General features: G+C 55.6%; 5 protein-coding genes across 5 annotated transcripts; 4 read left to right on the forward strand and 1 right to left on the reverse strand.

The window, feature by feature from the left end:
• Positions 1-1,184: 1,184 nt before the first annotated feature.
• On the forward strand, positions 1,185-1,562 carry B0H18DRAFT_997000 (uncharacterized protein). The gene is made up of 2 exons (XM_048045446.1): positions 1,185-1,277; positions 1,330-1,562. The coding sequence occupies exons 1-2, from the start codon at positions 1,260-1,262 to the stop codon at positions 1,498-1,500; spliced, it is 189 nt and encodes a 62-aa protein (XP_047895394.1). The 5' UTR covers positions 1,185-1,259; the 3' UTR covers positions 1,501-1,562.
• Positions 1,563-2,381: 819 nt separating this feature from the next.
• On the forward strand, positions 2,382-4,612 carry B0H18DRAFT_1093939 (iron permease; the record flags this gene model as incomplete). Its single annotated transcript, XM_048032358.1, has 10 exons — positions 2,382-2,552; positions 2,614-2,739; positions 2,807-2,912; positions 2,966-3,071; positions 3,125-3,204; positions 3,256-3,364; positions 3,423-3,597; positions 3,646-3,739; positions 3,794-4,097; positions 4,255-4,612. 10 exons carry the CDS (start codon positions 2,382-2,384, stop codon positions 4,610-4,612), a joined length of 1,629 nt encoding a protein of 542 aa, XP_047895395.1.
• An 816-nt stretch (positions 4,613-5,428) lies between these two features.
• On the forward strand, positions 5,429-8,019 carry B0H18DRAFT_1117441 (long-chain-fatty-acid-CoA-ligase; the record flags this gene model as incomplete). Its single annotated transcript, XM_048033587.1, has 6 exons — positions 5,429-5,841; positions 6,147-7,054; positions 7,110-7,416; positions 7,473-7,506; positions 7,563-7,946; positions 7,999-8,019. 6 exons carry the CDS (start codon positions 5,429-5,431, stop codon positions 8,017-8,019), a joined length of 2,067 nt encoding a protein of 688 aa, XP_047895396.1.
• Positions 8,020-8,432: 413 nt separating this feature from the next.
• B0H18DRAFT_997012 (uncharacterized protein) lies at positions 8,433-10,620 on the reverse strand. Its single transcript, XM_048045447.1, has 8 exons — positions 10,306-10,620; positions 10,210-10,249; positions 9,938-10,160; positions 9,766-9,882; positions 9,609-9,712; positions 9,217-9,550; positions 8,997-9,165; positions 8,433-8,949 (listed from the first exon to the last, which is right to left on the reverse strand). The coding sequence occupies exons 1-8, from the start codon at positions 10,517-10,519 to the stop codon at positions 8,606-8,608; spliced, it is 1,545 nt and encodes a 514-aa protein (XP_047895397.1). The 5' UTR covers positions 10,520-10,620; the 3' UTR covers positions 8,433-8,605.
• A 111-nt stretch (positions 10,621-10,731) lies between these two features.
• Positions 10,732-11,717, forward strand: B0H18DRAFT_209837 (uncharacterized protein). Its single transcript, XM_048037133.1, has one exon. It carries the CDS (start codon positions 11,028-11,030, stop codon positions 11,424-11,426), a length of 399 nt encoding a protein of 132 aa, XP_047895398.1. The 5' UTR covers positions 10,732-11,027; the 3' UTR covers positions 11,427-11,717.
• The last annotated feature ends 145 nt before the right edge of the window (positions 11,718-11,862 follow it).

Consider the following 11,862-nt stretch of genomic DNA (forward strand, 5'->3'; position numbering starts at 1 on the left):
TTACCGTAACACGCAACGACTTGCTTTGAACTTACGTTGTGACGCTTTGTCACAATAGAGTCAACGTAAGGGGCGGCCGACTACTGTGAACTTACGGTGTGACATGACATCACATTCTAAGCATCATTTTATCAGCGTAAGTGGCTTCGACTTACTGTGACCATGTCACATCATAAGTTCACCGTATAATAGAGTGACTTACGATGTCGGCCTTATGCATATTTTCAACGTATCATCAAGGTAACTCGCGTTATATTATCTTGTCCTGCACCCTGTGTATGATAGTGGGCGATGTCTCATCGTGGCCGCGTAGGTGGGCTGTGCACGCTAGGACTGACAAGACCGCCGTGTGGAAAACTGGAGCACTCGGCGGCCACACGCACAGCTTGCGACTCGGTGGCGATCCCGAGCTGCCATGGGCATCGGCTCTGGCAGCGCGCTCTCAATGGCATTAGAGACCCGCCCAAAGAGGTATTCCCGAAAGACACGGACCCGTCGTGGGGTAGAGACCATGCGGCCAGTGGCAGCCACGACGTCCTGATCCTAGACCGCCTCTCTCGACGCGCCGCCCGCGAAGATATGACCGTGGTCGTTGCCGGCGCAGGATCAACGTCGTAAAAAGCCGGGCCTGCAAATACGGACCATCGTACTTCCGATGTCCAGTGACGGCATGTGCAACTCGGCACTTGGGTAAATCATTGTGGTCGACTGAAAAAAATGCCTACATCGAGCGACTCCACGTCCCACACACGATGTGCTGTCCCTTGCGTGGACGGCCCGGGGTCCATGCTCTCGAGTCACAGACGGGGGCGAACAGTGATCATGCCTCAGTACAAATGCTGCACAACTAGGAGCAGCCCGGTGGGCTTTCCTTTGTTGTGCAGGACTAGGGCCTGTCTGCCGCCGTGCTAGTGGCCCTGGGTCCGGGGTGCGCGCGACGATCGATCACAAGTCCTTCGGGCTCATGTACTGGCATGAGGCGCATGCGCGAATCTTCACGTATCACATGGTGAGGCTATCAACCGCTTTGCGTGAGGATTTGAGTGCAGTATTGAAGTAGTCGGCTTGTTCGCGGCGTTGCAACGTGGGTGTGGCGACGGCAGATTACGATCTGTGCGAGGCACGTGATGAAGGAGTGTCGGGCTCTCCTCCAACTTCGCCGCATGAGTAGGCCTCCGGGCCCTTCATGACGTTCATTCGAATCCAACATCCTCCTCTCATTACTACAGACTCAGATATGTTGACAGTTGTCAACTCCAATGAGGCCGCCGAGAAAGGTGAGAATCCCACTCCGTTGCTTAGCTAGTATCCACAACACGATCATGCCAGCAGGGTTCTCGGATGGCCTTCGGAACGACGTTCGCCGACAGCTCAGCTCCAGCCTCTGAACCGCAGACGCCTGCATCACCACGGTCAATGTGTCGCGCCGTCCGCTCATACGCACCCGAAGTGCCTATAAAACCTGCAGTCCTCACGTGTGTGATTTTTGCTCGGACTTGAACGTTGTACAACTGAACACAGTTACACGCAAACAATATGCAAGTGAGCGATGCACGCGCGGATAAATGTGGTTTCTTCGAGCGCGTCGGTGGCGCGGCTCGTGCAAAACTGCCCGACTGCGTGCACTAACTTCGAATTGAATTCCATGCTAAGTAATGGACAAACTAGCCATGCCGGTCCCCAAGCTATCAGCTGGCCCAGTGCCAATGAGATTTAGCACGTCTTCACGGGGACCTCACGAACGTCAAGTCCCACGTCTCGCATCATTTTCCTCAATGGTACTGAGCACTGCCTGCGCTTGTCTCCTGCAGTCGGACAGCTCGCTGATGCGCCCTTCTCTAGTACTTTGAATTGCTTGCCGAACTGATAGCTGGTTGCGTACGGGCCGACATGGCCGCCTCATTATCTATCCTCGATTTGGTCATGTTCCCTCATTCAAATGGTATGTGTTTATGCACTCTGCCCTCTGTACCTTCGATTCACTGTACCTTCGATACAGGACATATGCATCGCTAACAAAAAACGTTGGACGAGCAACGCATCTGCACTGGTGACGATCAACCTCTGTATTGACCGGCTCCAGCGCCCATAGTGATTGCGGCTCATTGCTCAGAATGGGCGCGCAGGGATGACATCGGGCGTGCCATTGCTATGCGTCCTTGCGTTTTGATCATGAGCGCCACCCGCCCGCCGCACCACTCGATATGATAGGCCCATAACCGTCATGTATAAAGGAGCTCATAAGCTTGTCTGTATTCGATATCTAATCCTCCCGCCTGCTTCGTCCGTCGAGGGCTTTTCTTACGCACTCTTTTCCTGATCTCACTTCCGGCCGCTTCTCTTATCCTATTTCTATTTTGTTTCAGTGTCCCATTGTCGAGATGATCACGGACACACGCGATGTTTACCTTGTGCCACTTCCTGACGCGACAGAGTCCAAGCTGCCCCTTGCTGCGAAGGTAGTCGATCAGGAAAAACAGCCGCGAGATGCACGCTTCTGGCTTGTCTTCCTTGGTGTCGGCATAGCCACAATGATTACTGCTCTTGAGCTGGTGCGTCGCTTTTCCTACTCGATCCATTGATCACAGCACCGCTCACTGATATGGTGAACAGGCAGCGGTCTCTGTTGCACTTCCAACCATCACCCAGGATTTACATGGCTCATCGTTCATATGGGTCGGCTCGGCGTACACGCTAGCAGGGACGGCTTTCATCCCCCTTAGCGGAGGTCTCTCCCAGGTACTGTATGTTTATCCATGAGATCGAACGAGAGTCGCGCCGGTAATCATGATCTGCATTCCCACAGATATTCGGGAGACGCATCGTGATCCTGTCATCTCTGGCGATCATGGCTCTAGGCAGTGCTCTCTGTGGATCTGCAAAGAGTATGACCCATCTGATCGCAGGACGGAGTACGTTCTGTACCACTAGATCTTCGTCCTGCTCGTTGACAAAAGCACGACAGCCGTCCAGGGGCTTGGTGGCGGAGGAATCTCCGCTACGACTGCCATTATTATTTCCGACCTTGTGCCCCTCAGCGAGCGTGGTATTTATAACGGTTTGATTGGAATGTAAGTTCTACTCCTTACAATGGCCGGCAAATCATTCATATAGGTCATTCCAGTGCATGGGCGATGGCCAGCGGAATCGGGCCAATTGTTGGCGGCGCCCTTGCTCAGAATGGCCAATGGAGGTGGCTCTTCTGTAGGTAGTGTTCACGCTCACCGGAGGAAACGTGCTCATGTTGATGTACAGATCTCAATATCCCAATATGCGGAGTAGCTGGCGCCATAATGATACTCTTCCTGCGTGTCCGGGCAACGCCAGGAACCCTGAAGGAGAAGATTCGCAGAATCGACTGGCTGTAGGTGGATCTTTTCCGTCTATAGCATTCCGTGTTTATTCATGAGCGTTCGTCTCAGTGGCACGTTCCTTGTTATCGCCGCGACGACTGCTTGCGTCATCGGGCTCACCTGGAGCGGCGTCACGGTCCAGTACTCCTGGGGCTCGGCGCCATCGCTAGCACCCCTCATCATCGGTCTCGTGGGAATGGCAGCGTTCATAACATATGAGTGCATCTTCCCAGCATATCCACTGGTATGTCTCGCTTCATCCGGCGTCCATGCATGGCTCACCTTTCGATAGGTTCCTGCTACATTACTCTCCACAATCACGGGAGTCAGTGGCTACATGCAGACGTTCGTCATCATGATGCCAATAGTAATGATCGCAACCGTCTGTGAGGCTTCCAGCTGCAACGACACGCAAGATGGTCACTGACCGATTGACACAGACTACATCCCAGTCTACCTACAAGCATGCAAGGGGGCCTCTGCAATCGGTTCCGGTGTAGATGTGTTGTCTTTTTCGTTGGTCCTCGCGCCCGTCGGTATTCTTGGAGGCGTGTTCGTCAATCGCACAGGCGGCTACAGGCTACCACTGTGGACGGCTTGGATATCCATGATGATCGGGACGGGACTACTCACGCTGGATGCGGACACGCCTCTCGGACACACTATCGGGTTTCTCGTACCGAGTGCGCTGGGCTGTGGACTCCTAGCATTTTCGACGTACTTCCCCGTCCTCGCGCCGCGTGAGTCTTCTCTTCTATCTATCTCCGAAATAGCCTGACGTGGCGCACGATTAGTCCACGTTTCGCAGAACGGCCTTGCTATTGCATTCTTCATGTTCCTGCGTAACTTTGCTTTGGTGCGTGGCTATTATTCCGTTGCCTCTGCTCTTCGTTGCTGATAGATGGCTAAAGGTCTGGGGAGTCACGATCGGCGGAACTGTCCTTCAGAACGAGCTTCAAAAACACCTACCGCCCACCTTCACCGCCCACTTCCCGGAGGGGACAGTCGTTGCGTATGCCACGATCCCTGCCATAGCAGATCTCCCGGAACCACTACGTACAGAGGTCCGGGAAGCCTTCGCAGCCAGCCTCAAGGTCATCTGGGAAGTCCTCCTCGCCATCGCTGGTCTCGGGTTTGTCTCGAGCCTCATCATGAAAGCGCTCCCTTTGCATGCCGCTGTGGATGAGAGTTGGACCTTGCAGCAACACGAGGGCAAGGAGAGCAATGCCAGCCTCAGCACTTTCGGTATGGAAGCGTAGACTTGACTGTTAATTCCATATCGTATGCAAATCCACCTTGCAATCGGTCACTGGTCCGTGAGTGCACGTAAACGCGTCTGTACTTGCCATAAGACTATTCCGCGTATTGTAATAGAGTCTACCATATATGGGCAAGAAGTTGCGGTAACTCTAACTCGAACTCGTTACCGAACAGGCCCTAATATACCCGGCGAACGTAACTCGTAAGATGTGTCGTGGTAGGTCGTGATAAGAAGCATCCTGGAAGGGCCAATTGCTGGTGCGCCTCTTGCGATCCAACGGTATGTAGCATTCGTTTTGACTTACCGCTGACGAGTGATATTCAGAAAGTCGGGCCCCGGTACGACGGTACAGTAAGTACTGTGTCCATGGAAAGTGTTATACTTACGCGAAGCACTGCACGCATCGTCATTGCCGCCGCGGCCAGACCACCACAATATTGACAGCACAATTTGAATGATTTTGCACCTTGAAGCCTCCTTGAAGCGACTGCCAGTCATATCCGAGTGATCCGGAAACCAGTACTTGATTTTCGCATTACAACAAGTAACTGTGAGCTGTCTGCTCAGTATTTTGAAGTCAAATCGTTCTGAGCCACATTCGAGACAAATGGAGGGTGGTCTATTGGTGGTCTGGCCGACGCGACACGGTCACGCGCGTCCGACGCGTGGCCTCCTACGAGCGCGGAGGGGATTACCTAATACACAGGCATGCCCATACATGGCCAATCCCCATTGACATCACAGGTCCCACTGGGGAAGCGCAAGGGAAGCGGGTCTGCTGCCCGCGTCTCCCGACTTACTCCCGACCACCACCATGCCCCCTACACGCATTCCGAAACCTGGCTCTGTCGAAGTCGGCCCAGAAAAGGTCGACGGCGAGACGCGGATACGACGGAGCGTGTTGGCACGCGACAAGCTCGTCACGCAGCCATGGGAGGGCATCGACACCGTCTACGACGTCCTCATGTACGCCGCGCGCACGCACGGCACCAGGCAGTCGTACGGCTCCCGCGACGTCGTCGAAATCCACGAGGAGGAGAAGGAGGTCACGAAGGTCGTGGGCGGGAAGGAGGTCAAGGAGAAGAAGACCTGGAAGTACTTCCAGCTCAGCGACTACAAGTACCTCACTTTCCAGCAAGTGAAGGACGCTGCAGTCGAGGTCGCCGGAGCCTTGCTCGAGCTCGGTGTCCAGAAAACAGACGTCGTCAACATCTACGCGGCTACCACGTACGTCTGTTCTCGTTGTAATTCGTTGCCTAGCCGAGTCTGCTTCTCGTCCACCCGCTGCCTGTGCTTCGGGATGCTGCAGCGGGGACCCCCAGCTATCTCCGACCGCAGCCGCTGCTGGTACACGCGTCCACTCGCCAAATACGCCTTATGTCAGCGGCAGTATGACATACCTTTCGGCTGTACTAGTCTCTCCGGCGCGCCTCGTAGTACCAGAGGATGATGCAGCGAGAGTTGTGCGGGTTTAGTTCCCTTCTGTATTCGAACTATCTCACACCGATGCTGACATCTCACTTGCCCCACAGCCCGAGCTGGCAAATGATATCGTACGGCTGCGCGATCATCGCGACAGCCATTGCGACCGCGTACGAGACGCTCGGCGAGTCTGGCCTCCAGCACGCGCTGAACGAGCCGGAGTGCGTGGCGATGTTCACGAACGCGGAGCTGCTCAAGGTCGTCGCGAACGTGGCGCCGAACGTGCCGAGTCTGCGTGTCGTCATCTACGACGGCAAGGCGGACGAGGCGCTCCTGGAGAAGATCCGGACGGCGCGCGAGGGTGTACGCGTCCTGCACCTCGACGAGCTGCGGCAGCTCGGCAAGGGCGCTTCGGAGGAAACGCTGAAGGCGCGGCGGCCAGTGCCTGAGGACACGGCGTGCATCATGTACACGAGCGGAACGACGGGCCCGCCGAAGGGGGTCATGATCTCGCATGCGAACGCGATCGCGTCCGTCGGTGCGGTGTACACGTACATCGGGCACCACCTCAAGCCGGACGACGCGTACCTGGCGTACCTCCCGCTGTCGCACGTGCTCGAGTATATCGTCGAGATGTGTCTGTTCTTCGTGGGGATGAAGTTCGGGTACGCGCGGGTGAAGACGCTGATGGACACGTCCGTGCGCAACTGCCTGGGCGACATCCGCGCCTTCCAGCCGACGATCATGGTTGGCGTGCCGCAGGTGTGGGAGACGATCCGGAAGGGCATCGAGGGCAAGGTGAACCAGGGCGGGTCATTCAAGAAGGGCATGTTCAACGCGTCGGTGTCGATCAAGAAGGCGGGTGTGCCTGGCCTGAGCGAGCTCGCGGACAGCGCGGTGTTCTCGCAGGTGCGGGCGGCGACGGGTGGCAGGCTGCGTCTTGCGCTCTCGGGAGGTGCTGCGCTCAGCATCGAAACGCAGGAGTTCCTCAGCCTCGCTCTCGTGAAGATGGTCCCTGGTTTGTGCACTCAAGCGTCACCACTTCTCGTATGCTCACGTACTTGCTTGCACAGGCTATGGCCTCACAGAAACGGTTGGTATGACCACCGTCTTCCCTCCGGAGTACTCAGGATTCGGCGAGGTCGGCCTGCCGGTGCCTTCCATGGAGATCAAGCTGAAGGACGTCCCGGAGGCGAACTACCTGTCCACGAACAATCCTCCACAGGGCGAGGTCTGGGTTCGCGGCGCGTCGTTAACCAAGGGCTACTTCAAACGTGACGACCTGAACAAGGACCCAACCATCTTCACGCCGGACGGCTGGTTCCGGACAGGTGATGTCGGTCAGTGGAATCCGGACGGCACCCTCTCATTGATTGACCGGTTCGTGTCATCTCATTAATGGGAGATTGGCGAGGTATTGATGTCTGTCTGGTTAGTATCAAAAACCTGGTGAAGCTGTCAGGGGGAGAGGTAAGCCATGACACAAGCCTGTTTGTCGGAACTTTCGTTGACCGATCGTTGTGCAGTACATCGCGCTCGAGCGACTCGAGTCCGTCTACAAGTCATGCAATCTTGTCGCCAACGTCTGCGTACACGCACACCCGGACGCGAAGCAGCCCATCGCGATCATCATCCCGCACGAGCAGAACCTCCGGTACGCGCTCGAGAGCAAGTCACTTGGCCTGTCTGTACACACGGGCCTGCCCGACCTCTGCAAGGACGACCGCGTCCGTGAGCTTGTGATGAAGGAATGCAATGCCGTCGGCAAGAAGAATGGCTTCAAGCCGATGGAGATCCTCGACGGCATCATCCTCACGGCGGATGAATGGACGCCGGAGAGCGGCCTGGTCACGGCTGCGCAGAAGGTGCAGCGGCGGAAGGTGGCGGAGCGGTATGCTGACGAGATCAAGGTACGCATTCTTGCTTCACGACTGGGATGACTTAGGCTGAAGGCTCTCGTAGGCAATCTACAAGCCAATCTAGAGGGACGCGTATCGTTGTATCAGTTGGACCCACGGACTATGACACGTTGACGAGCATTCTTGCTGGCTTGCAACTTTCGAGTTTCTCTTGTACACTAGGCTTCTTGGATGATCCATATGTAATGCATGCCGTGGCCAGTACTCCGAATACGTGCAGGTTTCATCTAACACACTAAGTAGAGCTGTCGAACGACGCGTTACCCTATTGACTGCGTTGTCGCTGGTCTACTCACGCGTCTTTGATGTCATCGGAAGGCTGAGACGAGTCCAAGTCATCAATATTCAATATCAACGACTTGGTATTTCACGGGGATCCGACTCGACGAAAGTGAAGGGCAGGCGCGCAACATAACTTCCACCTCATCTACAATCCCGTGGTCCTGTGCCTCTGGCATGAATGTCATCCTCAGTGCTGGCACTCAAGAAAGACGCGTTGCAATCGTAAATCAATCATGAGTACACACGAGAAGTCGACAGATACATGCGAAACAAATGCCCAATGCTCGATACAAGTTACAACTACAATAATGCTTTGACCGCTATCGAACCTAGTAATGCTTCTTCAGGCCGCGAACCAATTTGACTACTCATGACGACCCCTCGTCCGTCTTCGCCTTTTTCGCGCTCTGGATGACTGGGACGGCAAGCCCGCGTTGACCGACGGTCGGGCCACCATCAGGCTCAACTGCGCGTTTGCGTTTCTCACCGGTCTGCTCCTCGCCCGGGGCTGCAGCCGCTCCTGCGCCCGCGCCGTTCTCCTTGGGACCACTCCGTGTGCGTCCGCCACCACGGCCTCCACCGCGTCCACCACGGCCGCCACGCCCTCGACCGCCTCGGCCTCTGCTGGAGCCCCGGCTGCTCTGGCTGTAATGTACGGCGCGGCGGGCAGAGCCTTGTGCGCGCTCAAGCTGAAAGGCACGCTCCGTCTCCTCTGCAGAGATGTGAGACAAGAGGAGGGGTCGATGAAATGTGACGTACCATCGGGGATGCTCCAAGAGACGTCCTTTCCGCCGAGCGTCTTGAGGTGCTCTTTGACGTACGCGATCTCGTCCTCTGTAAGGGCCTTCTCGAACCCAACGAGACCGGAGCTCTCTCCGCGAGTGTGCTTGACGTACGGTGCGCGCGGGAAGCGCTCCTTCAGCGGGCTCTGCCAGTGGGTTAGTGAGTCGGATACACGTATGACAAAGCCCCAACAGACCTTGATCTCATCGAAGGTCACGCTCTCGCCCGCCCCCGCGAAAGTTAACGACGCACCCTTCACGAGAGGGACGTCCTCGTCCTTGACGGTCCCGCCCTCTTCACCCTGCTCGACGCGGATCTTGCTGCCCATGAACTCGATGAAGACCTCTGGCTCTTTCTTCTTCTCTTCTTCTTTCCCTTTTCCCTTGTCCTTCTTGTCCTTGTTCTTCTTCGCCTCCTCCATCTCGCGGAACGCGTTGAAGCCCCTGCCGGTCTGGAACGACTGCTTGCGCATCCGTGCGGCCTTGCCCGTGAGGCCCTTCTCCTTGATCTTCATCTCGCAGTAGGCCTCTCTGGCGGATTGGTGATGATGAGTTAGATAGTACGACATGGACGGGACCTGAGGCGCACTTTGTCATGGTCTTCAGCTCCTCGCCGTTCCATGATGGCTTAGGGTCGGCGTTAAGGAAAATCCCGACGGACTTGAAGTCGGTGAACTCGACGAATACGGAGCCCTAAGAGCGAAAGTTAGACTACACGGTGACGACGGCAATACACAGTCATTCACCTTGAACGTTTTGTCCTCCGTCCTCCGCATCCTCACAGCGTTCGTCCGCCCATACTTGTTGAAGAAGCTTTCCAGCTTCTCCTGCGTCTCGCCGTCCTCATCCGTACCAAATCCTTTCTGTAGTTGAGCGCTGCCTTAAGATGCAGACGCGACCCAGCGAGACCTGACTCACAGCGTAGATACTCCTCTCGAACTGGTCCTTGGGCGGCTGCACCTCCGTGCGCCGACGCACCTTGGTGCCGTCCTCACTGACCTCGAGTTCAGATGCCATGCGGAGCGCGTCGGCGATCCAGGCATGACCGTGCTTCTGCCATTCACGCATGCGTTTGAAGGACGATACCGTGGAGAGAGGGACCCAGTGTTCGGGGTTTGCCGTGTGCAATGTCCACATGAACCTACGCATCCCATTCAGCATACGAGTCTGTGGTGCGTAGTAATGCTTACTTGTCGAAGGGGAGGTTAGAGTCCGCGAAATAGAACTCGACTAAATGGACGCTAGTCAACACAAGTCACGATAGGGCATAGCTACATCTCACGTACTCTGCCGCGCAGCGCGAAACTTATCCTCGTCATCGCTCCCGTTGGTCGCCTGCTTGTCGTCTGACCCCGCGTCGCCCGCCGTCTTCGCGACCGTCGGAGGGACCGCCACAGACCCGGATTCCGTCTGTTTGACCTCAATTGGCACGCTGCTCGCATCCCCTACCTCCATCCTCACTTCCTCCACAGCGGGTGTCGCAGTTGCAGATTCAGACATAACTTACAAGTTGCACGAACAGGAAGGGTGAAACGCGGGGGAGTGAACGGGGGAGCGAGAGGGAATGGAGGGGGAAATGGAACGGAAATTGAACAGGAAATTGAGTCGAGAGAATTAGCGATCTGCCCGATCAGGGATCTCGGAATACATCTCGGCATCTCCCCGGCGCTACATACGTGATCGAGTCTCTCAATTGAGCGCCCGAGGGGGAGGACGAGATTCCGCCTCCGTCTCGCTCAACTACATAGGACTTGTCTGCGACAGTCATGTCCTCCCGCACGAAACGACGGGCCGAACCGACGCAAAGCGACAAGAAAAAGAAAAGCAAGAAGTAAGTACATTGTTATCAGCATCTCGTTCGAGACCGGAAGAGAACATGATTGCACAGGTCTAAGCGTGACGAGGAGTCTGAAGACGAAGTCGAAGGCGGCGACGACTCTGATGCTGGGGTCGACGAAGGTGTGTCTTTCCACGGGTGATCAACGGTATCTCTCGTCTGATAACTTGTATGCGTGTCACAGATGAACTCGGAGCACTGGACACCAGTAACATCATAACCGGAGGCCGCAGGACGCGCGGGATCCGCGTAGACTACACCAAAGTCGAGGGATTCGGGAAGGATGACGATGATGACGAAGAGGACGAAGAGGAGGAGCGTCCCAAGAAGAGATCGAAAACAAAGGCGGTGACCAGGTTGCCTGCCAGCGCCACATCGAAGCAGAAGAAATCTGAACCGTCAGCTTCGTCCAAACCCAAGGACAAGCCTGCACCGTCGTCGTCATCGAAAAAGAAACGAGTTGTCGTGTCCGATGAAGAGGAGGAAGAAGAGGCAGAGAAGGAAGAGGGTGAAGACAAGGAGGAAGAAGAGCCGGACGAGGGTGGCGACGACGAAGATGAAGATGAGTGATGCGCGGATACATGGACTTGTACACTGTAAAGTAGCAAACGCGGTACGTTTAATTGTCTACTGGTGAAGGTTATGGATGTACTGAATGTAGACGTTGTCGAATCGCCGAAGGAATGTTGTATGTTTGCCTGGCATCATCGCCGTATTGTGTCAGTATGAGTTTGAGGGCTTGCGTGTGGATGACATGATCTCGGAGGATCGTACCCACTCCAGCTCAAAGAATCGAGTAACGACTTCCTCTCAGATTTTGACTAAACATCATTTCATCTATGCTCGCGTCGCACTCGCGAAATAGCTCACATGAATGCCCGTCCGGTTCTTCAACTGTCTGAAGTAGTGTTCTCTCGAGTGAATGATGATATTTATGGTGTACATAGCCAATCCTCTCACAAAGCCTCCGTGGTACACATCCCGTGCTGAGTACTTGATCAATCTC

Source organism: Fomitopsis serialis (assembly GCF_022376445.1).
Source record: "Fomitopsis serialis strain Sig1Antser10 chromosome Unknown B0H18scaffold_20, whole genome shotgun sequence".
NCBI classification, from domain to species: Eukaryota; Fungi; Basidiomycota; class Agaricomycetes; order Polyporales; family Fomitopsidaceae; genus Fomitopsis; species Fomitopsis serialis.

Excerpts from the sequence above, each read along its gene's own strand:
- B0H18DRAFT_997012 (XM_048045447.1), bottom strand. The coding sequence starts at position 10,519 with ATGTCTGAATCTGCAACTGCGACACCCGCTGTGGAGGAAGTGAGGATG. Across the intron at positions 10,250-10,305 it reads GTTTCGCGCTGCGCGGCAGA|TCGAGTTCTATTTCGCGGAC; the intron begins GTACGTGAGATG and ends GCGTCCATTTAG. Across the intron at positions 9,713-9,765 it reads CGGAGGACAAAACGTTCAAG|GGCTCCGTATTCGTCGAGTT; the intron begins GTGAATGACTGT and ends TTTCGCTCTTAG.
- B0H18DRAFT_209837 (XM_048037133.1), top strand. The coding sequence starts at position 11,028 with ATGCGTGTCACAGATGAACTCGGAGCACTGGACACCAGTAACATCATA.